Consider the following 25,040-nt stretch of genomic DNA (forward strand, 5'->3'; position numbering starts at 1 on the left):
TATTGCAATTGACACTTCTTTAATTGTCAAAGTGTGGTGTGGACACCTTGTGTCTTAGGACTTTAATGTGGTGACAGTATGCCCTAGAGTGAGTTAAATTAGCTCTAGTTAGTGTGTGGAAGGTTGGTTAGGTCAAGATTAGACCTTAGTTGTACACTCATTCAATGGTCTCAACTATAGCAAATATACGCTCTTTTTCTCTCACTATTATTGTGTATTGTCTCTCATTTCACTCTCCTTCATAGCCAATTCCAACAATTAATAAGGGATAAGCTTGATCAGTATTGTGTTTAACTTGTAGATTCCATGTCGGTGTTGTGGCTTGGTGAGAAGATTATGGAGCAGATTGAGTTGAGCTTCAAGACTTAGCTATCAGATATCTGAGCCAAGTTTGCTCATCATCAGCATTGGAGAGTCTTTGGAGCACCTTCAATCACATCCACATAAATTAAAAAAATCTCTTAGGGATCCAAAGAGCAAATGATCTCAATTTTGTCAATGCAAGCTTATATTGGCTGACACATAAAGCCGAAGTACTCTTGAGAGGCATATAAAGGCTTCCGTATAAGTAAGGAAGATTCTGGTTTGTGTGAGATGTAGCTGATGAGGAGAATGATGATTTAGAGGATTTGCCTATAGCAATTGAAGACTATGAGATGAATGAAAGGAGGGAGAGGGAGAGGGAGAGGAACTACGGCATGATAATTAGTTCTCAATCACTCTCTTGTTGGATTTTGTACATATTACAATTGTTCTTTCTTTGCAATTCCCATGTTCTATCATGTTCCCAAATCCTTGCATGCATGAAGAAGCTCCTTTGGGCATATGCCTTTTGTAGTACTCTTGTAGAATTTGAATATTAGGAAGCTTGATTTTGACTATGGAAATTGTATTCTAATTTTCAACTTCTAAGCACTTAAGACTCTAAGCTCCCTTTTCCCTTGACAAACAGCCCCACCCTCCCCACACGCCTTTCTCTCTCTCTGTTTCACACACACACACACACACACACACACACACACACACACACACGCGTAAGGTGGTGTTTCCATTTCCCCGTCCAAACTTGCTATTTCCATTTCCCTCTTTCCCTTAACTCTGATAGGCACAAGAACAAGATGCTGATTAGAATCTGCCAACAGTAGCTGAAATGCAATGTTTCAGAGCAGAAATTGGGCTCTTTGTACTTAGATTGAACAGCTCTATTAATGTTAAAGAGATACAACAAGGTGCATGAAGCTTTGTGGTTTGTGTTTTGTGTCTCTAAGTAAGAGCATTCTAGCTCTCGTATGTTAATTATATTATTACTGATTTTGTGATCAAGTGTTTTGCAGATTAAGGTTATGATTATTGCCCTTTGGGTTTCATAAAGGCTGGTTTCAGCCTCGTAGATATTTTGTACAACATGAGAGTGGGACCACCATGGTTGTCTCTTTTCTTTAGTTAAAAGGAACATCTTTTTCCCCTTCTTGTATATATGCCATTTTTGTCTTGGCTCATTCATGTCCTTTTTTCATGATATGTTGCTGACAGGGAGTGTTGAAATTACATGTGCAGTTTCACATTGTGGCCACCCTACTGTGCATGCACCGGATTTGAACACCCAATTTTATCATGCATCACAATGTCTAGGTCGAACCTATGTTCCTCTCGCACCTGTTACGAAATTGCAGGAGGGTGGCCTTTCCTTTCACATCAGTTCCTATTTATAGGGAATCGACCACACATATTCTGTTCTGCTTCAATGTGTGCATCAAGATTTCTCAGTTGGGATTCACATCTTGGAAGCCTTCTTTATTTCTATGACTCCTTCAGTGCATTTTCCTTTTGTTGTCCACCATTGACCTTCTGTGCCTATGTTTCCATTAAATATCCATAAATGAGAGGATAATGCACATTCCCATTCAGTTACCTATGCTAGACGGTGACATCTCTTTACATTCAACCTTTCTTTTATTCAATTTTGTATGAATGTTGAAAGTAGTGACAAATCTGATCATTGCATCAAGCCACATAATTTTGTTAAAACAATTCATGTGGCTAGCTATCGGTTGGGGAGTTTTACTACTTAAATTGTCCTCCTTATGGTGCAAGATGATCATTCATGTATGGTGCGCTTTGTAAAGGCTAGGGAGTTCACATTGATTATAGAGTCTATCTTGATAAGACACACATCCAGGTTTCTCAATAGGATCAATACCTTCAGATATTAGAAGATTCATGCCACCAAGGGTTTGAACTTATAGAACACTGTCCTTGGGACATCCTAGCTATGAAATGGTAGTTGATTGTTTGCAACCCAGTTCGAGCTTTTCAGTAGAATTAATATTCTTGATCAGTGTCTTAGTGTCTTACAAAGGACGAAAGGAAGATTACCTCCTTGTTTTAGGCAAAGCCTCTATTTGAAAGTAATCTCATCAAACATTGTCTTATGAAGGATGAGAAAGAGATATTGTATAATTGTTGAGCCTCTTTAGACACCATTAAGCATGTGTATTGTTCAAGTAGGACACAGCTTGTAGGAATGCACTCCCCTTTACATTATAGAGTGACTTAATCTAATAAACATATGCCAATGGGTCAAGACTCCATGATTTGTTTGAACATTTGCATCAAGCTGCCATCGCATATCTATATAGAAGCCTAAGATGAACCTTCATATTAGGTAATTTGACTACACGTTTGGAAACAAGAAGCTTCTTGGAGAATTAGGGATCCTATTTCCATTCAGGACTCCGAAGCATGTCCATGTGCATGGAGCTCACAAGAGAGAGACAAGGAAATGCAGATTGAGCTATGCCAAGGCCTCCAAGCTTTAGGAGTTCTCTTTGTCAGATAATCCTAGTGTCCTGTTATAGGCTTCTTCAGACTGCTTTCTTACCTCAAAATGAACTCGAGGTAAAAAATACAATTTGAGCCCCGTCTAGGGCTTTGAAATAACTTCCAAGCATTGAAGGACGTCTAATACAATGGCTGCGTAGAAGCCAGTCTGGCTACCTAAAATGCCAGACCATGCCATGCCTCTAGATGAAAGGTGGTGCATGAATCCGAAGTCTTGTAGAAAAGCATCTCTCCTCATGTGTTCTAATTACCCTGCAGTCTCTCCCATCTCACTTGGAGAGTGTGAACTATCTCTACCTGAATCCTGGCGAGTCTCTTCAGTGAGGACATCCTGGAAGTCTATGGCATGGCTACATCTTGTGGTCCAGATGAACCAATCAATAATGCTGCTGATCATCTCCCAGCTATGACGCTGTCGTAGAATCCAAACTGACTATGGAGTATGAGGATTAGGAATCCTTCTTGCATGCTGACCAAAGATGAGGACATATAGGCTGCCTCAGATATCCTCATATCCACAGACTGGGCGCCAGTCAGTGATCCATGCTACTGACCTCCTTGATCTTTGACTTCAAATTCCTGATCTTAACCTCGTCATCCTTTGTGGCTAGCTGCTGCTAACCTGCGTGAAAAGAAAAATGTTGAATGATTAATAGGAGATCCAAAATATACTCGTCAAGAGCCTTGGCCATGGTTAGTATTGACATTCATTGACAGAGGTGATCCAACAGGCTACAAACTTTTAGGGCTTTCTAAGCATAAATAGTATTTGCCTCATCTGGGAAATAGTCACTTGGTAATAGTCTTGCTTCTCAAGCATAAGAGTACTTGCATACATGATTGACAAATCAAGTTGCCTCATTGTGATCATCTTAAATATTGCATATCCACCCCAACATGACATGCTTGGCCAATTTCATCCACATTGCATGCAGGCACATAGGAGTGACTGACTGAGTGCTTCCAAGGCTTTCTAGCCAGATGGATGAAGGAAAAAAGAGACGAGTGCCTCCCTGCAGAGCGTAGAAAACTTTTAAGAGTTGGGTGAATTGAGAGGAGAAAAGGAGTATAATACAAAGTCTCGTTGCTATAGGCCAAGGTATACATCTACTAGATTGACCTTTATTAAATGTACTTGATGTTAGTCTCTGATTCAGGTTATGTTTAACAGAGTGTTCAACAAATTCTAATGTGTAGTTTAATTAAACATATTTGACTGAGTGTCAAGCAGAGGATATAGTGTTGATGCTTATAACACCAAATAATGTTTTGGAGGATATAGTGTTGATGCTTATAACACCAAACAATGTTTTGGCCCTACAAATGGATGTAGGCACTTGTACAGTTTTGCTGTTTTGTTCTGTACTTGCATGCGTGAATATATGACATTGTCTCTTTCTTACTCCTTGCAATACTGCATTGCTGGTTTCATTGTCAATACATTTATATGTGATGACAAGTATATTTTGGTTTAGGAAGCTGCTTTGTTTTCTATGTTGTTCCCATTTGCAATCATGTTCCCTGATTATTATGGCCAGACTTTGACTTTTTCCTTCAAAGTCCAGACTATGCATGTATGCACCTTTATGTACTAGAACACATGCATGCACTTCCAGAAACTCTATTCTAAAGAAAAAGGAAGCATGCAGACATGCATGACTAATAATAGCTGTTTGTTCATAGCCTTTTTTCTAACTGTGTTTTAATTTAGTAAAGAAAATGGTCGGTGGGAGGGCAGCAGCCGGTTTAAGCACGATTGTTAAACATGTTCTCAATGATGGTCCATTTAGCCAAATCTATATAAGCATTACCATTCTGATTTGCAGGATAGTGAATTGAAGGCTCAAAAGGTAGTTCAAGGTGGGAAGGATGTTAGGAAGGTAAACACCCCTATCTTGCTGTGCCTTAAGATCTATAGATACATTCTTCTTGCTCTAAACAGGTTGGATCTTTGCATACAGATCCTCCGAAACATCAGATCAAAGGTCCTAGCTGGCTGTAAGGTTGTATTTAGTAGAATATTTCCTACAGGCCTGCCTTCTCCAGAAACTCATCCATTCTGGCGTCTTGCTGAGGAGCTTGGGGCTGTGTGTACAAATTCCTTGGATGCATCTGTTACTCATGTGGTCGCTTTGGATAAAGGAACAGATAAAGCTAAATGGGCTGTGCAGCATAACCGTCGTCTTGTTCATCCACGGTGGGTGGAGGCTGCTTTGTATACTTGGAGGCATCCTGTAGAGGAGGACTTCACTGTAGATGATGCTCAATTGCTAAGCACATTTTCCAGGACAGTAGATTTACCTCACATGGAGGAGGAAGACGAGGATGCTACCAACAAGGATAGCAAAGAAGTGTTATGATGTTATAAATGTAGTTAGGTGAAAGGGAGGAATTTTGATACTTAAGTGAATTGAGTAAGATGTATTGTCCCAATAGGCTTGGTTTTTCCTTTTTCTTAGATTTTCTTTCACTAATCATTTTTCCCTTTTAGAGGAACTGGAAGGAGGAGAGGGACAACAAGGAGCACTTGCTAAATGAAATCAACCTACATTCACCTCGGTCAAATAGACCTCTGTTACAATGTGTGTCAACTTCTGCTCTTCTCAAGCATTACAATACACTATGTTCTAAGAGTGTCACAAAGTAAATAGCTGCACTAAAGTATGTCCTTTAGTGAATATGTGCGAGAAATGCGTTCTTGCCCTACTAATCTGCTGTATGCTCAAAATATTTGTACTGTATAGCACACACAGTTGTATGGTTTTTGGCAATGGGGGTTTGCAGTGAAACATTTTTGGACACTTTAAAAATTGAACGGTGATAGAATTTGAGCAGTGATTGTATTTCTGATGCATTCAGGGGTACTACTTTCATGTACATAGTGGCTTAATAATCCCATCTACTTACAGACTCAGGGTATTGCGAAACCCGACATCAGTTGCTGGACTTAAACGAGAATGTTTTCCCATCTTTCTGTACTGTGACTTGTATTTATTTTCATATGCTCAAGTTACTTCCTTATTACACCTCCATGAACTTTTCCATATCTCAATGGTAGTTGATTCTTATTAAGACTGTGCTAGAAGTATAATTTCCAGGGTTATTGGCAAGCTTTTGAGAATCTTCATTAGTCTTAGGTTTAGTAGTACGTACAAGTTCCACACTTGCCACTCTCCTAAAGCACTTACTTTGACCCTCAAATCGCTTCTTGCCTAGGGGGTTAGGTGTGTATGAAGCTACATGCGTCTTGGTCAACCAACCATCCAAGTCTTCATCATCACCTTCCAAAGCTTCCACACACCTTAGACAACAAACAAGAATGTTAGAAGTCAAACAACAATGGCCAATCCTTGTTGCATATAAAGAGGATTAGTTACTTCAACTCAAGTATGAAACCCACCCCAAGTGATAGACACTTTGCTCCTTAGCCACATCCAACAAACCATGTAAAACTCATCCTTGTAGTGGACAAGGAAAAAGAATCCCTTAATATTGACACAATGCCGACTGGATGAGCTCATTGGCCAATGCTTGGGAAGTACAAAGAGCAATTGATAGCATCCTCAAGAATGGTGATATGATATACATAACATTGCAAGCACACTACAAGAGAGGGGATTGAAAAGCCCTAAGTGATTAAGGTTGGTATACTACCCAAGAAATTGGCACTATAAATGGATCTGCATTACCCACCATAATAAAGTTTGAATGGAGGCTTTGCATCCCATGAAAAGGCAGGCCTCAAGCTTGGCTTATCATGAAGGGCTTGCACAAACCTGGCAAGATCACTAGGAAGCTTTTAGTAGAGAAATGAATTGCAACATTCAAATATGGCACACCTTTGGTTGATTGCAAGTAAAAGCCTCCAAATGAACACTATCCAAAAGTGTCTGAAGGTTTTTAAACAGTAAAATAAGTCACAAGATTGAAGAATTTTGCTTACTACTAACATAAAGAGTGACTCATCAATTGCCAAGAACTACTGCATTGATTTAAGAGAGAGCAACAAGGCTCAATTGAGGAGTTGCACAAAGATAGGCATGATGCTTTCAAGATGCTCTTCCCTATCTCGAACCATTGATATAGGCCCCGGAAAGAAAAGCACTGACAGAACACGATTTAGAAAAGCTTCCTTGAATATAAGCACTAGCTTTGCTAACAATTTCCTGGTTCAATCGATTCAATTCGACCTGCTTGCGGTGCTTGGAACTTCTTTCTTGTAGGTGGAGGTGAAGCAATGCAAGCTAATGCTACACAAAGCTAGATTTAATTAGATTTTTTAGGTCACGCACGATGGGACATCTCCTTGCCTAATCTCCAAGTTACATTTTCCATAACTAATATCACACAATTGGCCACTTGCCTTAACCTTTTGTTCCTTGGAGTGCTAAGCATACAGTGTGGCTTTTGAAGGACATTCAAGTTCTATCATCAAATACGTAAATGATCGAACACCTTTGGGCTTCTTTCTTCTTAAAATAATGGGGTTTGCAGCTTGAGCATATGGGCCGTGCATATCAATTTCTTGCATTCTGATTCCATCATGGGAAATAAGACCTTTGAAGCGCAGCACTTGGCCCGGATTCTGATACTGAGGAACCTGAGGATATGGTTCCGTGAACCAAAGAGATGCTTCCTGGTCCTGACATCCAGCCTGCGGGTAAACGTACCAAGCATACTTCAGAAGAGATAGGTGTTCATCAGGATCGTTCCTATGCTCAGGTTGCTTCGGATTCTGTGGACTCTCAGGATGTTGACTGGGAGCATTTACTGGAATTTGCCAACACTCTGCTTGGCGATTATGTTCAACATAATCAGGAAGTCTTTTCTGACTCTGCACCTGACAATGTTCTGGAAGCCACCGTGGACCCAAAAACTGTCCTACGTTCCTTTTCGGTGTTTTATGATTGCGATGTGATACTCTTCTCCACTGGTCGAATCCCGCTGCTTTCCCATATTCGCCAGTGGCTGCACAGTCTGCTACAAGGGGAACATGTTGAAGAGATTTTTGTTGGGTCCCGAGGTTTTTTTGAGGTCCTGTTGAAATCTGAGACGCACTGTGCTGCTCTCCTGTCTAAACTGCCTTTGTTTTTTGATCGTCGGTTGGTTCATGTGGTTCCATGGCGCCCAATGGCAGATTTTCAGCGTCTGCTGCAACGTGAATGCCCTGTGTGGGTAGAAGTGGAAAATTGTCCGGCTGTTTATTGGCCACTATTGAAGGATGCTATGGCCGCTGTGGGCACTGTTCTGGTCCCTCGTAGTCTCAGGGCTGTGAATTGCAACCGCTTGTGTATGTTATGGGACACTGCATGGAAAAGGCCTGCTTGGTTACGCCTCAATTGCTCTGGCATGCATCCGTTACACTTTCGTTTGAAATGGGGCAATTTTGCAGGACATTGCTTTTCCTGTGGACAGTTGGGGCATTTTATGGCCGAATGCCTGGAGCAGCAACACACTTCAGATGTTGGCCATGTTGCGCCGCCCATGGAAGATATGGTGTGTGATGCTCCGTCGCTGGATACTATCCACCCGCCTCAAGTTCTAGCCAAAGGTAAACAACAGGTTTCGGGTTTGGATTCCCGTGCCACTGATTGGGTTGAAGTACGTGCAAAAAAAGGCAATAGGGTTGTTGCTGGCATGGAGAATACTGTGCCTACTACCTCACAAGATTCCATGTGTACATATATGCGCAAGAAGGAGATGTTGTCTTCCGAGCGCTCTGCTCCTGCTATGGTTTCCTCTGCCCCCTGTCCTCAGCCCGCCAGGAAAATGTATTCGGATCGTCCAAAGGGTCCACCTGCTAAGCTGCCTTTTTATACCAGAGGCAACGTCATTACCCCGTGGGACCGCCGTTATCCCCGTTTCAACCCCAAGCCAGCAGATATGCCGTCTACTTCCAAATCTGGTCCTCAGAACTCTTTTGCGGTGTTGGCGAATTTCTTGGACGAGGGAGTCCCGGACATTCTCGCCGACAAAGTCAAATCAATGCAAGCTTTGCCTCGTACCTGATTTTGTTTTGAATACACATGAAAATAGCCACGTGGAATGTGCGAGGCATTTGTTCTCGACACAAGCAACATGCCATGTCGACTGTATTGTATGAGAATCAGTGGGATGTCCTGTGTGCTGTTGAGCACAAGAGTCACGGTGAAGCCAGAAAAGTTGTGGATTGCCATGGCTTTCGTTTGTTCTATGCAGGGACACAGGCCATGCATTATTTGGGTGTGCTCATGATTGTACATGACAAATATCAGCCTGTTCTTATTAAAAATGATATTCATGGCCGCTTTTTGGTGATTGAAATTTTATTTGAAGGGGAAATCTTATGGTTACTTGACCTCTATGCTCCGAATGATTCGTTATCTCGTCGGTAGCTTTGGCAGACTTTGCAGACCTCCTTGTCACTTGGCAGACGGGGCTTCTTCATGGGGGATTTCAATATGTGTGTTGATTCTTCCCAGTCCACATCGGAGCATTCGGTAATGGATGCGCCCGAAAGTCGTATGTGGCATGAGTTGGCTCTTGCTGTTCTTAAGCAAGATCTCTGGTCCTGGCTATACCCGTCTTCTACAGGGTTTACTTTCCATTCTGCCCAGTATGCAACAACATGGTCGCGGTTGGACTGTATATATATCATGCAGAATGATGATTTTCTTCCCGAGATGCTCGAAATAAAAGTGTTGCAGCAATATGCCTTGTCGGACCATTTCCCTCTGCAGCTCGAGCTGCTTGCATAACCCATTGCACCTTTCAAGCAATTTCTGGAGAGACTCCCTTTGCGCTTGAACTCGTCTTACTTGAAGCATGCAATCTTTCAGGGCTATATGCAGCAATTGATTGAGAGATTCTTCTTGGACTTCTCCTCTCAGGGCACTGCGTCATTTGAAAGATTGCTCTCTAATGTGCAGCGGGTTGCTCGGCAGTATGGGATCTATCATGCCTCTCTTTGTCGGCAGCGTCGACAGGCAGCGGAGGACTTGCTGGTTTTGGTTCGTTCTCTGCTGGTGGACACTCTGGATGATGCATTTCTGCTCGCACTGGCCATGCGGGTGGTTGATCTTATTAAAGAGTTCCAGTTGAAATCATATCAGCAGGCCAAATTGCAACATCTGACGGAGGCTTTGCAAGATAGTGCGTGTCAGACCCATAAGTTCTTTCGAGCTCTCCACGCCTCTCCTGCTCGAGAGAATATGACCAGACTCGAGGATGCAGAAGGCCACCTTATCCTGGATCCACAGACTATTGTGCATATGTGTCGGAATTATTTCCGCGACCTTCTCAGTTCCACTTCTCCACCTTCAGCCCAAATTACTCAGGCCCGTTCGGTTTTTAATGACCTGGTCCGCAATCAACTTCCGTAGGACATGCAAGCTACTATGGAAGAGGTAGAGGTTATGGACGTCTTGTTACACTTGCCCAAGGATAAAAGTCCGGGTTGGGATGGTCTCACCAACGAGTTCTTTGAAGCTTTTGCTACCCAACTGGCGAAACCATTGCAGGCTTTGTTTCAGCAGGTGTGGGAAACGGGGATCATGCCTTCCTCATGGAAAGAAGGACTTATTAAACTGCTTCCAAAAGTTCCTTCGCTATCTACGTTGACACAGTGGCGCCCAATTTCTTTGATGGGTTCAATGTACAAAATCTTTTCCAAAGTAATGGCGAATCGGCTCCATAAGTATCTCCCTGCCATTGTGTACCCTCTCCAGTATGGTTTCATTAAGGGCCGAAATATTCTGCACAATGTATTGAATACTCAACTGGCAATTGATTATGCAAGGCATTCTAATCAAGATTTAGTACTGATTCAACTGGACCTGGAAAAGGCTTTTGACTATTTGGACTGGTCTTTCGTTGCTGAACTTATGTCTGCTATGGGCTTTGGTGCTCGGATGTCTCGTCTAATCTACACCATTAGCGATGCGGCGTCTTCGCGAGTCATGCTGAACGGAGGTGTTACTGAGCCATTTGTCCTTGCCCGCTCTGTCAGACAGGGGTGCCCTTTGAGCCCTCTATTCTTTGCCCTTGCGACACATCCAGTTCTTTCGATGTTATCTCATATGGCAGCCTCTTCTCAGTTGGCCGGAGTGTCACTTCCTACAGAGCAGCACTTCATTAGCCAATCCCTGGCGGATGATAGCTTTATGATTTTGCGTGCGGACAAGGATAACCTTCGAAAAGCATTGGATGTTTGGGGTCTCTTTGGTCAGGCGTCCGGCCTTCGTATCAATGCGCTCAAATCAGCCATTCTCAGCTGCACGGAGTTGGATTTGCAGTCCTTGGATTGGCAGGGTCTGGTTGTTCCTCGTGGCTCCATTGTCAGGCATCTTGGGTACCCTTTGGGTATTGATGTTCCCCCAAAGCAGCTTCTGCAGTGGATTTCTCAAAAAATGGTGGCTAAGTTTATGTATTGGAAGTCTCAGGCCTGGCCCTTCGATGTTCGCCTCAAAGTAGCCCAAACAATTTTGTTGCCAATGCTCACATATTTCTTGCCATTGTTGCCGTGGACTACTACGATCTGAATGCTCTTACTCAGTCTATTCGTTTCATGCTATGGAAGGACTCATTGCATGCAGGTATTTCCTGGATCTCTTGGTTGCATGTATGCACCCCTAATCGCATGGGTGGCGGAGCTATTTTAGATGCCCAAACTCACATGCAGGCACTCCATTGGTCTCTTTTCCGCGCCATGTACTCGGATCATCATCCATGGGTCGATATAGCCCGTTATTTCCTTGAGGGCCATAGGCTTCTGCATGGCAATACCCAAATCTGGAGTTCTTGGTGGCATGTTCTTAATGCTGATTCGTGGTTCTTCAGTTCTTCTTCATCGCTGCTTACTCATTTGGTATGTTCCTGGAAACTGGTCCTCCAGAAGGCTCAGTGGCATCCACCGGAGGATCGCTTAGCTACTAACTCTTTTTAATTGGAATTGCTGGCAGTCTCGCGTTTACTTTCATGGGAAGGTAAGCATGAGCTTAGACCACAATTCAACCGGATGGCACGTTTGGGCTTTTCTTCAGTTGCGGATGCCACCCTTGCCAGTCGCAATGTGCTTATATCGTTTCGTATAGCTAGGAGGCTTTTCAGGATCCCTCGTGGATATAGGCCTTTATGGGAACAGCTTTTGAGGGTGCTCCAGAGCAGACAACCCTTTCTTGCCCTTGCTTCGGATCATCCCTGGTAGGATTGGGACCTACAAGGCCGGCTGAATTTAAGCAAAGCTTCTGCTAACCAAGTGTATCATCTTCTGATTAAAGATCGTCAATGGCTAGTTACTAAAGCGAATGCTTTATGGGGATTGCGTAAATCCCGGTCATGGTGGAGGGCAACTGTGATGGAGGGCTGGTTGAACAAGACACCCTTCAAATATAAAGTCTTTCTTTGGAGAGTGATGATTGGTGGTCTTCCGCTTGCTTCAGCTCTTTCCAAGCGACGAATCTCCAATGGCAACTATTTCTTTTGCACCACTACTGTGAAATCCGCCCGCCACCGATTTATTTCTTGCCCCATCGTTAAGAAAGTCTGGTTATTTTTGTCGGCTGTTTGGCAAGGGGTGGTTGGTTTCACCCTACGCCCCTTTGATTGGGTTTTTGGGCAGCCCAAATACCCCACTCCGGCACAGCCACATATGAAGCTCATGTATCACTTTCTTCGATATTGGGGCTGTTGGCATAACTGGACCATTCGGAATGCTTTTCTTTTTGACTCCGCCTATAATGTTCAGCGGCATATTGCGAGGTTTAAGGGCCTCTTGTATTGGCAGTTAGATCTTCTCCAGCATTCTGATTTGCTCTCTAGGGAGGACTTACGTCCCTGGCATATGGCAATTTCCTCCGCGTCTTTGCCATGACGTTGTAACTTGTAGTACTTAGAACCTCTTCACTTGATGGCTTAGATTGTCGTCATGTATCTTATAATCAAGTAATCTTGTATTTTTTTCGTAATTAATACAATTACCTTTTACGGAAAAAAAGAGAGAGCGTCCTGTCCCTGCGCCGCCAGCGGAAACCCTAAATCACCTGAGTCGTCGTTTCCTGCCTGTGAACGTCCACCTGCACGTGGGCGCCTACCTGTGGAGGCTCAGGTTTCGCCGACGATGTCCGTGCTTGCCAGGTCTACATCGTCCCTGTTTCTTTTGTTGCCGTCGCGTGATCTGCCGTGGCCATCAGGTCGCAACCCGCTCGCCCTCTGCTGTGCGACTATGCCCCACTGCACGGAGTCCTGCCTGACGTCTCCCCTCGGACGTTGCACAGTCACCTGGATCTGCGCCCTCAGTTACTCGCCTGCCTTCACACGCCCTGTTCATCAGGGGTTCACCTGCGCGCGTCTGTCTTGTTCTGGACAGGAGCCCCGTTGCAGTCCTGTTGCTGCAGTCGGGTGGTTCCCTAATTTTGCAGGTCTGTGGGACCTGCACACACAGAGAGAGAGAGAGAGAGAGAGAGAGAGAGAGAGAGAGAGAGAGAGAGAGAGAGAGAGAGAGAGAGAGAGAGAGAGAGAGAGAGAGAGAGAGAGAGAGAGAGAGAGAGAGAGAGAGAGAGAGAGAGAGAGAGACGCCCAGTTCTTGACCTGCCCCTTCACCTTTGTCGTAGTCCCGCCTCAGCTCAGAGAGAGGCATGGCTGGCCTGGATATGGCTTTTATCAACCAAACGGTGGCAGCCCTTGGTCCGGATTTTGATACAGAGGAATCGGAGGATATGGTTCCTTGCACAGAGGAGATGCCTCCTGCTCCTGACCTTCAGCCTGCGAGCAACGCTCCAAGCATATGCCCGAAGAGACAATGGGTCATCAGGAACGTTCTTATGCTCAGGTGGCCTCTGATTCTGTGGATTCGTAGGAGATTGATTGGGAGCATTTGCTGGAGTTTGCCAATACGTTGCTTGGCGACTATGTCCAGCATAATCATGAAGCTTTTTTTGACTCGGGAACTGAAGAGGTTCTGGAAGCAACGGTGGATCCGAAAACTGTCCTGCGCTCTTTTTCCTTGTTTTATGACCGTGGAGTTATACTCTGCTTCACTGGTAGGATCCCAGTGCTTTCCTATATTCGCCAGTGGCTGCATCTTTTACTACAAGGGGAGTGTGTTGAGGAGATTTTTGTTGGGCCTCGAGGCTTCTACGAGGTGCTGCTGAAATCTGAGAAGCATCGGGCTGAGCTCTTGTCCAAACTACCATTGTTTTTTGATCGCCGTTTGGTCCATGTTGTGCCATGGCACCCTATGGCAGACTTTCAGCTCTTGCTTCAACGTGAATGCCCGGTGTGGGTTGAGGTGGAAAATTGCCCGACTATCTATTGGCCATTGTTAAAGGATGCCATGGCCGTTGTGGAAACCGTGCTGGTCCCCCCAAGCCTAAGGGCAATGAATAGAAACCGTTTGTGTATGTTATGGGACACTGCCAGGAAGAGGCCTGCGTGGCTGCGCCTTAATTGCTCTGGCATGCATCCTTTGCATTTTTGCTTGAAATGGGGCAACTTTGCAGGACACTGCTTTTCGTGTGGTAAATTGGGGCATTTTATGGACGAATGCCCAGAGAGGCAACCGTCTTCAGATAATGTGCATGTTGTGCCACCCATGGATGACATGGTGCTTGCTGCTCCGTCACAGGAGGAAACCTAGCCATCCAGTGTTTTGGATAAAGGTAAACAACAGGTTTTGGGTTTGGATTCCCGTAGCAATGACTGGCTAGAGGCATGTCCCAAAAAAGGTAAAAAGTTGGATGCTGGCCTACCGGATTCTGGGCCTACTATGTCACAGGATTCCATGCGCACGTATATGCGCAGGAAATAAATGTTCTCTTCAAAGCATGCTGCGCGTACTATGGTTCCTTTTGCTCCCCATAATCAGTCTACGAGGAAAGTATATACAGACAGTCTAAAGGGCCCACCTGCTTAGTTGGCATTTGATTCTAGAGGTAATGTGATTACACCCTGGGATCGTCGTTATCTCCGTTTCATCTCCAAGACAGTGGATATCCCATCTACCTCTAAAGCTGGCCGGTAGAATTCTTTTGTAGTGTTAGCTGATTTTCTGGATGACGGTGTCCTTGACATTCTAGCAGACAAGGTTAAATCAAGGCAAGCGGTGCCTCGTTCCTGATTTTCTTTTTAAAGATATATGAAGATAGCCACGTGGAATGTGCGAGGCATTTGTTCTCGCCATAAGCAACATGCCATGTGGACTGTCCTGCATGAGAATCAGTGGGATGTCTTGTGTGCGGTTGAGCACAAGAGTCACGGTGAAGCAAGAAAAGTTGTGGATTGCCATGGATTTCGCTTGTTTTATGCAGGGACACATGCTGTGCATGATTCTGGTGTGCTTATGATTGTCCATGAGAAATATCAGCCTGTTCTTATTAAAAATGATATACAGGGCCGCTTTGTGGTAATTGAAATTTTATTTGAAGGAGAGATCTTATGGTTGCTGGGCCTCTATGCTCCGAATGACCCTTTATCTCGCCGGGATCTTTGGAAGACTTTGTAGAGCTCCATGTCACTTGGCAGAAGGGGTTTCTTGATGGGGGATTTCAATATGTGTGTTGACTTTTCACAGTCCACTTCAGGGCATTCGGTGATGGATGCTCCAGAAAGTCGGGTGTGGAATGCCTTTGCTCTTGCGGTACTTAAGCTAGATCTATGGTCTTGGTTACAACCTTCATCTCCAGGATTTACTTTCCATTCCGCATAGTATGCATCTACATGGTCGCGGTTGGACCGAATGTACGTCATGCAGGATGATGATTTTCTTCCTGAGATGCTGGAAATGAAAGTCTTGCAGCAATATGCCTTGTCGGACCATTTCCCTCTTTAGCTTGAGATACTGGCACAACCCATTGCACCTTTTATGCAGTTGCTAGATAGACTCCCTTTACGTTTCAACTCGTCTTATTTGAAGCATTCAATCTTTCAGGGCTATATGCAGCAATTGATTGAGAGATTTTTATTGGACATCGCCTCTGAGGGCACTGCTTCCTTTGAACGACAGCTCTCTAATGTGCAACGGGTTGCGCGGCAGTATGGGATCCATCATGCCTCTCTTTGTCGGCGGCGTCGACATGCAGCGGAGGACTTACTAGCTTTCGTTCGTTCGCTATTGGTGGACACCCCAGATGATGAATTTCTGTTGTCCCTGGCGCAGCATTTGGCTGATCTTATTAAAGAATTTCAGTTGAAATCTTATCAGCAGGCCAAATTGCACAATTTGACTGACAATTTGCAAGATAGTGCTTGTTAGACTCATAAGTTCTTTCGAGCCTTGCATGCTTCTCCTGCTCGAGAAAATATGACCAGACTCCAGGATTCAGAAGGTCGCATGGTTATGATCCGCAGACCATTGTCAATGTGTGCAGGAATTATTTTCTTGATCTTCTTGGTTCTTCTCCATCGCCTTCTGACCAGGTTACGCATGCACGCTCAGTCTTCTATGATCTGGTCCGCCATCAGGTTCCGCCATCAGTCTTAGGCGCGTTGGCATCCAGTGGAGGACCGCTTGCATACTAACTCCTTTCAATTGGAATTGTTGGTAGTCTCGAGATTACTTTCATGGGAAGACAAACATGAGCTCAGACCAAAATGTAACCGCATGGTCCGTTTTGGTGTGACTTCAGTTGCGGATGCCACCCTTGCCAGTCGTAATGTCTTCGCATCGTTTCGTAATGCCAGGAGACTTTTCGGAATCCCGCGTGGATATCGTGATTTATGGGAACAGCTTTTGTTAGTGCTTCAGGGCAGGCAACCCTTTCCTGCCCTTGCTGTGGATCGTCCTTGGCAGGACTAGGACCTTGCAGGTCGGTTGAGTCTGGAAAGAGCCTCTGCTAATCAGGTGTATCATCTTCTGATTAAAGATCATCAATGGCTGGGTGTTAAAGCTAATACTGTATGGGGATTGCGGAAATCTCAATCATGGTGAAAGGCAACTGTGATGGAGGGCTGGTTGAATAAGACACCTTTCAAATGTAAGGTCTTTCTTTGGCGGGTGATGATTGGTGGTCTTCCTCTTGCCTCGGCCCTTTCCAAGCGTCGAATCTCGAATGGCAATTGTTTCTTCTGCACCACTACTGTGGAATCGGCCCGACATCGATTTATTTCTTGCCCGCTCGCCAAGAATATCTGGTCGCTCTTGTCACAGGTTTGGCGCATAGTGGTGGGGTCCTCACTAACCCCTTTTGATTGGGTTTTTGTGCCCCCAAAATACCCCACACCGCCACAGTTGCATATGAAGATCTTATTCCACTTTTTCAGATACTGGGGATGCTGGCACAATTGGACCACTCGGAATGCCTTTCTTTTTGATTCGGCCTCTAATGTACCGAGACACATTGCCCGGCTCAAAGGTCTCTTGCATTGGCAGATAGATCTCATTCGGCACTCGGACTTGCTCCCTCAGGAGGACTTACTTCCCTGGCATATGGCAATTTCCTCTGGGTCTTTGCCATGACTTGTGTAACTTTTTCGTGGCTTAGTACTGGGATTTTACACACGTTGGCTTAGAGCCCTCGTGTATCTTGTAATCGTGTAAACTTGTACCTTTTTTTCGTAATTAATACAATTACCTTTTATGAAGAGAGAGAGAGAGAGAGAGAGAGAGAGAGAGAGAGAGAGAGAGGTGTGAGTGCGTACCTGCCTCGCGCACTGCCTGAGCTCTTCCGTCAAACCAGGGCAGCCGTTCTGCCCTGCTCGAGCTCTGCCCTCGCCTGCCTGTGAACAGCTGGTGGACCTGTCCTGCGAACTGGCATGCATTATTCCTTCCTGTGGAGCCCTGCTCTGCAATTGACACACACACAGAGAGAGAGAGAGAGAGAGAGAGAGAGAGAGAGAGCGAGAGAGAAGTGATGTCTTCGTCTGAGAGCGCAGCCCTGCCGCCGGCCGTCTGACGTGCGGGTTGTGGTCGCAGCCATCGCCCATCAGTCCTGCGGGTCGGGGTCCCTGCAGTTGCCGTCAGACCTGTGGGTCGTGGTCCCTGCAGTTACCCGTCAGACCTGCGAGTCGTGGTCCTGAACGCCCTGTTGGACGGTGCTGTGTTTCGTTGCACCTATCTGCTGCCCCGTCACTTTGCCATGCCGCAGACGCCCACTTTGATTCGACTGTTGTGCTGTCCTCTGGCCCTGCTGGTCGCGTTTGTCCATTTCTGCAGAGGTGCCGAGCTGCTGTAAACCCTAATCTCGACGGTCGTCAGAGAAACAGAGTCTTGATCAGGTATGTTGCATCTGCTGCCCTGATATTCATCTGTTGTGCGTCCTGCTGCCTCTGAGCGCCACACTCTGCACGCTACCGTGCTGTGCAGTGTGAGAGAGTTTCATCATCTGGCAGTGACAGCGTCCTGCACAGATCAGAGTGCTAACTGATCTGCATCAAGAGAGAGAGAGAGAGAGAGATAGATTAGTAGCTTAAAGGGCTCTTGCATTGGCAGCTGGATATCATCCGACACTCCGACTTGCTCCCTCGTGAGGATTTGCATCCGTGGCATATGGCAATTGCCTCTGGGTCGTTGCCATGATTGGTGTAACTTTTTCAGTGCATTACTATGGGGCTTCCCCACACGTTGGCCTAGGGCCCTCGTGTATCTTGTAATCAGAAAAAAGAGAGAGAGAGAGAAAGAGAAAACCTCTTCACATGATGGCTTTGTGTCATCATGTATCTTGTAATCCAGTAATCTTGTATTTTTTTCGTAATTAATATAATTACCTTTTACGAAAAAAAAAAAAAAAAGAGATAGATTAGTACTTTATAAATATAACATCCATTACGAAAAAGGAAAGAGAGAGAGAGAGATTTCCAAGTGTCGAATCTCCAACGGCAATTGTTTCTTTTGCACCACTAGTGTGGAATCGGCCCGTCATTGATTTATTTCTTGCCCTCTCGCTAAGAAAATCTGGTCACTCTTATCAGCGGTTTGGCGAGCAGTGATTGGCTTCTCGCTAAGTCCTTTTGATTGGGTTTTTGTGCCGCCCAAATACCCCACACTGGCACAGTCGCATATGAAGCTCTTGTTTCACTTTCTTCGATACTGGGGCTGTTGGCACAATTGGACCATTCGGAATGCTTTTCTTTTTGATTCAGCCTCTAATGTTCAAGGACATATTGCTAGGCTTAAAGGCCTCTTGCATTGGCAGATAGATCTCATTCAGCACTCTAACATACTCCCTCGGGAGGACTTACTTCCCTGGCATATGGCAATTTCCTCTGCATCTTTGCCATGACTTTTGTAACTCTTTTGTTGTTTAGTACTTTATAAAATATAACATCCATTACGAGAGAGAGAGAGAGAGAGAGAGAGAGAGAGAGAGAGACTTGTTTTTACGAAAAAAAAAAAGAGAGAGACTTGTTGCATGCAAGCTTGGAATAGGGAAGACAAGTAGTTTATGCTGCTCAGCATCTAGTTCAGTGATGGAGAATCTGCAGGAGACAAATGGTATCGATGTGGCCTTTCTTGACCAGCACTTGGGAATTGGGAAAGACCAAGTTCTGCTGGATTCGGATAGCAATTCTTTGGCGGAGGATTCTGAGCAGTTGACAGAAGGGGAAGAGACAAGTAAACGTTAGAAGATGTCGCTAGAAGATCCGCTCTTATGCCCCCCAAATTTGGCTCTACCAAAGGTCGAGGCTTCTGGTCAAGGACCTGATGGGTCTCTTCAGTTCATGCTGGCCACTACCAACCATCTTATGTCCGATTATGTACATGTTAATGAGAGTAAAGCTAACTCTTTTCCGGAAGGGGATCATGTAGTAGCAGTCATGGGAATGAAACTGGTTCTATAGCAGATTGCTGCCTTCCATGAGAGGGCAGCCATCCTCTATTTCACAGGAAGGATTCCCTTGATTACAAGGATTCGTACCTGGCTGCAGTCTATGCTTGTAAATGTGCAATAGTGCCAAGAACATGCTTCAGGGCCTGTGCAAGCGCCTCTTGTTGAAGAAATTTATGATGGTTCCAAGGGGTTTTTTGAGGTGCTTTTTCGCTCCTCGGAAGTGCGGTCTTTCATCATGCAGCGCATCCCTTTGTTTTTGGATGGGCAGCTAGTTCACATGGTCCCTTGGAGGCCCATGGCCGAGTTTCAGGAAGTGTTGAGGCAGGCTTGCCCTATTTGGGTGGAGGTGGTTGATTTCCCTGCGCATCTCTGGAGACTCCTCCCTTTGGTCTTAAGAACCTTAGGCGAGGTGTTGGTAGAGCCTCGGCTGGCTTCCCGCAATCGGAACAGGATATGCTTGCTTTGGGACACAGAAAAAACCTTGCCTGGCCAAAATTCATTTTCAGGTCCTAGGACTGCAAACCTTGGTTTATGAGTTGAAATGGGGTACTTTTGCAGGACACTGTTTCAGATGTGGCCAATTGGGCCATTTCATTTTAGAATGTGACAAAAATCCAGAGGTTTTGCAAGACACTATAGATTCAGATATGGAGATGCAGGAACACCATCCTCCCCACTCACTAGCAGCCTCAAGCTGATTCTGAGATGCTTCCCCAACATGGTCAGGATGATGGTAAGAAGGAGATTTCACAAGTGGGTCTTGAGGGTATTTCCATTCCAGTTCTCCGGAATGTGTCTCCTTGGGAAGATTCTTGGGTTTCAATGGTTAGATGTAATGCAAGACAAGCTTCTCGTTTGGCTCCTGCCAGTCCATCACAAAACCCCATTACTCAGACCTTCCAAGGAAGAGGTAAGGGGTTTTACATGAACCCTCTATCTTCCTGTGCTCCGGCGGGGGATGATAACAAGACAACAACAGCAGTTACCCTCTCCTGCTTCTATTGTTGGTTTGCAAAGGGCAGACCTTGTCGATGTAATCCGAAGCGAGATGGAAAGGTTCCAGGCAGCTAAAGCTTTAGATGTAAAAGGAAAAGGAAAAGCGATGGTTCAGTAGTTTTCTCTTTTTCTATTTATTATGAGAATTGCTTTGTGGAATGTGAAAGGTATCTCTTCGAGCAACAAGCAGTATCGGTTGTGGAAAGTTGTGCTTGCTGGTAATTGGGGTGTTTTTTGTGCTATGGAGCAAAAACAATATTCTTTGGCTGGATCTTCTTATGTGTATAAGGATTATGCGGTCTTCTTTAGTGGTCCCGCTCTGCATAAATCGGGAGTTATGTTGGCTATTAAATCCTCCTTGCAACCAGCATTTGGTTTCTCAAGATACCCATGGTCGATTTCTGATTGTAGAAATATGTTACGAGGGGGAGGTTTTGTCGATTGTAGGCGTGTATGCTTCTTCTAATGCAAGGGAACGTCGTCAGCTTTGGGATGACCTGCACTGTCTCGCCTTGGCTCGTCAAGGTTTTGTTATGGGTGATTTTAATGCTTGTGTTTCTGCAGATCAGGCGACCTCTTTGCATTCGGTTATGGATGGCCCTGAGTGACAGGCTTGGGATGCTCTTGCAGCGGCATCTTTGAAAGATGATATGTGGTCCTGGATGTATCCATCAAAAGCCGGATATACTTATTGCTCTCTTCAGCATCCAAATACTTGGGCTAGAGTGGATAGGATCTACATCTGCCAAACTGACTCATTTCTTCCTGTAGTCATTGACATGTAGGTGGAAAGACAACATGTTCTGTCAGATCATTACCCTTTGGTCTTGGAAATGAGCCACAAACTTGTTCATGCATTCAAGGCTCTTCTTGCCCATTTGCCTCTTCGGTTGAATCAATCTTTTTTGCAGCAAAATTAGTTTTTGGAAGATGTTCAGCAACTGATAGCTTCTTTTAGCATGAAGGTCCTATCTAGAGGGATGGAAGCATGGGTGGTTTTTAGGGATAATGCGCGAGCGTTATCCCGACAATATGGTATTCAGCATGCATCCTCATTTCAAGCTGAATTGCAGCATGCTCAATCTTTATTAGCTCATTCCTTGTCTCTGTGTCAGTCTGGGGATTCCAATGATCACTTGCTCACTTGCATTGAATGGCTGAAATGCAAGGTCCAATCTCTTCTGGACGAGGAATACGCATAATACAAACTGTTAGCTAGAGCCGAAGCTTTACATGATAACAACTGTCAAACTTATCAAATTTTTGCTCGTCTGCAACAAAAATATGCCTGGAAAAATATTGTGCGCTTAAAGGATGAGCACAGTGTTATGGTGACTGATCCTGCCTCCATTATTCAGATGATTGTTGACTTTTATAGGGTCTTGTTGGGTGTGCATGAGATTCTTTCAGATGTTGTTCTTTCTGCTCGAACATACATATGTGACCTGGTTAGTAATTAGGTTGAACCAGAATGGGTAAATTTAATGGAGGCCAATATTTTTGAAGATGAAATGGAAGAATTTATGTCTCACTTGCCTCGAAGGAAAAGTCCAGGCTGGGACGTTTTCAGCCCATGTGCAAGTGCTTCAGGACCCATTAACTCCTTGCGTTAGCAAGTGTGGAACTTTGGTATGATCCCTTTAGATTGGAAGATAGCAGTCATCAAGTTGCTGCCGAAGGTTCCCTCTCCGACCTCTTTGAAACAATGGAGGCCCATTTCAGTTATGGGATCGTTATATAAAATCTTCTCTAAGATTATTGCCAATAGATTGCAAAAAGTATTTCCGCATCTCATTCATCCACATCAATACGGTTTCATTAAAGGTCGGCATATAATGCACAATATTTTGAATGTGCAGCTGGGAATTGATTATGCCAAAGCTTCTAGCCATCAGGTTATTATGCTTCAGCTAGATATAGAGAAGGCTTTTGATCATGTTAGTTGGTCATTTTTGCGCCAATTAATGTCTACAATGGGTTTTGGGCCCCGTATGATTTATTTAGTTGATACCATCAGTCATGGTATTGTGGCACATATTGCTCTTAATGGAGGGATTACAGAGGAAATTGCCTTATCTCGGTCTCTTCGGCAAGGCTGTCCTCTCAGTCCCTTGTTGTTTGCTTTGGTAACTCACCCGATGCTCTCATTATTGGATAAGTTGGCAGCTCGAGGTGAGATAGTTGACTTATCTCTTTCCGGCGATGGTGATTTGGTGGGTCAATCCTTGGCAAATGATTCTTTTATGTTTCTTCAGGCGGATCGTATTAATGTTAATTGGGCAATGGTCACTTGGAATCCTTTTGCTTTGGCATCGGGTCTTCACATTAATACTTAGAAATCCACCCTTCTCTCCTGTACGGAGCCCGTGCTTTGTTGGATTGGATGGCATCCCGAATCCATGATAGGTTAATGTACTGGAAATCTTAGAGTTGGCCTCTTCATGTTAGGCTAAAAGTGGCTCAATGCATCATGATCAGTATGATCTCGTTCTTTCTGCCATTACTGCCTTGGACTAAGAAGTCCCTTTTGGATTTGGTCCAACCTATCAGATTTATGCTATGGAAAAAGAAAGGCAATCGTTTGGGGTAGGTATGGATCTCCTGGCAGAATGTGACCATTCTGAAAAGGATGGGGGGTCCAACTTTGTTGGATGTTAATTTGCATATGGCCGCTTTGAGGTTGTCCCTTTGCAAAGTCTATGTATTTAGTGTCATCCTCTATGCCCTCTTTGTCTTCAGATTGTTCCTGTCTATTCCATTTTCTTAGATGGACAGTCCTGTGGCACATATGGCGTACTCGCAATGCCTTTATTTTTGATTCGGCATCGGGCATCCATGGGCATGTGGCCCGTGTGCATGGATTGGTCTTATGGCAAATCACTTCTATGATGTCAGCAGACTTGGTCCTTCTGAACATTGCTGCTCTCTGACTATTGATTGTTCGCTCTACTCCAGCTGTTCTTTGTCTGATTTTTTAGAATTGGTTATGTAATAGGTTGTTTCTGAGAAGCCTGCTCACATCTTGTAAATTTCTATAGTGACAGTGTGAGAGAGATTGAGTATGCTGACCTGATGGTCTGATGTAATAGCATGTAAGAGATACAGTGAGAATGTTGACCTGATGGTCTCATGTAAATATTTACTACTTAATTCACATAAAGAGAGAGAGAGAGAGAGAGAGAGAGAGAGAGAGAGAGAGAGAGAGAGATTGTTTTTCGTGTGGAAAATTGGGGCATTTTATGGCCGAATGTCCAGCGAAGCAACCCACTTCAGATGCTGAGCATGTTTTGCCTTCCATGGAAGATATGGTGCTTGATGCTCCGTCGCAGGATGCGACCCAGCCACCTAAAGTTTTGGATAAAGGTAAACAACATGTTTCTGGTTTGGATTCCCGTGACAATGATCTCTTCCTTTTGGACAACACTTCATTAGTCAATCCTTGGCTGATGACAGCTTTATGATTTTGTGTGCGGACAAGGATAATCTTCGCAAAGCATTAGATGTTTGGACTCTCTTTGGTCATGCTTTTGGTCTTCATATCAATGCTTTGAAATCAGCCATTCTCAGTTGCACGGAGTCAGATTTGCAGTCATTGGACTGGCAGGGAATGGTTGTTCCCTGTGGTTCCATTGTCAAACATCTTGGGTACCCTTTGGGTGTTGATGTTCGGCCAAAGCAGCTACTAGAGTGGATTTCACAAAAACTGGCAGCTAAGTTTCTATATTGGAAGTCACAGGCTTGGCCCTTCCATGTTCGCCTCAAAGTGACTCAAACAATTATGTTGCCAATGCTCACATATTTCTTGCCATTGCTGCCTTGGACTACTACTACATTGAATGCTCTTACTCAGTACATTCGTTTCATGTTATGGAAGAAGGACTCCTTGCATACAGGCATTTCATGGATTTCTTGGTCTCATGCATGTACCCCCAAACGCATGGGTGGTGGGGCTATTTTGGATGCCGAACTCATATACTGGCACTCCGTTGGTCTCTTTTTCATGCCATGTGCTTGGATCATCACCCGTGGGTTTTTATAGCCCGTTATTTTCTTGAGGATCACGGGCTTGTGCATGGTAATACCCAAATTCGGAGCTCCTAGTGGCATGTTCTTAATGCAGACTCTCGGTTTTCTAGTCCTTCATCATCCCTGCTTGCTCATTTGGTATGTTCCTAGAAATTGGTTCTCCAGAAGGCTCAGTGGCATCCAGCAGAGGACCGCTTAGCTACTAACTCTTTTCAACTGGAATTGTTAGCATCCTCGCGATTACTTTCTTGGGAAGGCAAACATGAGCTCAGACCAAAATTTAACCGCATGGCACGTTTGGGCTTGACCTCAGTTGTAGATGCCACCCTTGCCAGTCGCAATGTGTTGATATTGTTTCGTACAACCAGGAGGCTTTTTAGGATCCCTCGTGGATACCATGATTTATGGGGACAGCTTTTGATGGTGCTCTAGAGC

General features: G+C 44.7%; 1 protein-coding gene across 4 annotated transcripts in view; it reads left to right on the top strand.

Annotated features, from left to right (window-relative positions):
• Positions 1-25,040, top strand: part of CPL4 (C-terminal domain phosphatase-like 4) — a 213,755-nt gene that overhangs the window by 167,300 nt on the left and 21,415 nt on the right. The window contains exons 8-9 of one of the 4 annotated variants that reach the window (XR_015692823.1): positions 4,668-4,721; positions 4,803-5,423. Coding sequence is in view for 3 of the 4 variants with exons in the window: in XM_087690733.1 (XP_087546859.1) it covers positions 4,668-4,721; positions 4,803-5,201 (453 nt within the window). In the remaining variant the exon portion in view is untranslated. Of the gene's footprint in view, positions 1-4,667; positions 4,722-4,802; positions 5,758-25,040 lie in introns of those variants that run through there. The other 3 variants (XM_087690733.1, XM_087690731.1, XM_087690730.1) reach the window with 3 other exon arrangements.

The sequence above is a fragment of the Lygodium microphyllum genome, chromosome 13 (genome assembly GCF_053477565.2).
Source record: "Lygodium microphyllum isolate KBCC chromosome 13, Lygodium_microphyllum_v1.1.10, whole genome shotgun sequence".
Taxonomy (NCBI): Eukaryota; Viridiplantae; Streptophyta; class Polypodiopsida; order Schizaeales; family Lygodiaceae; genus Lygodium; species Lygodium microphyllum.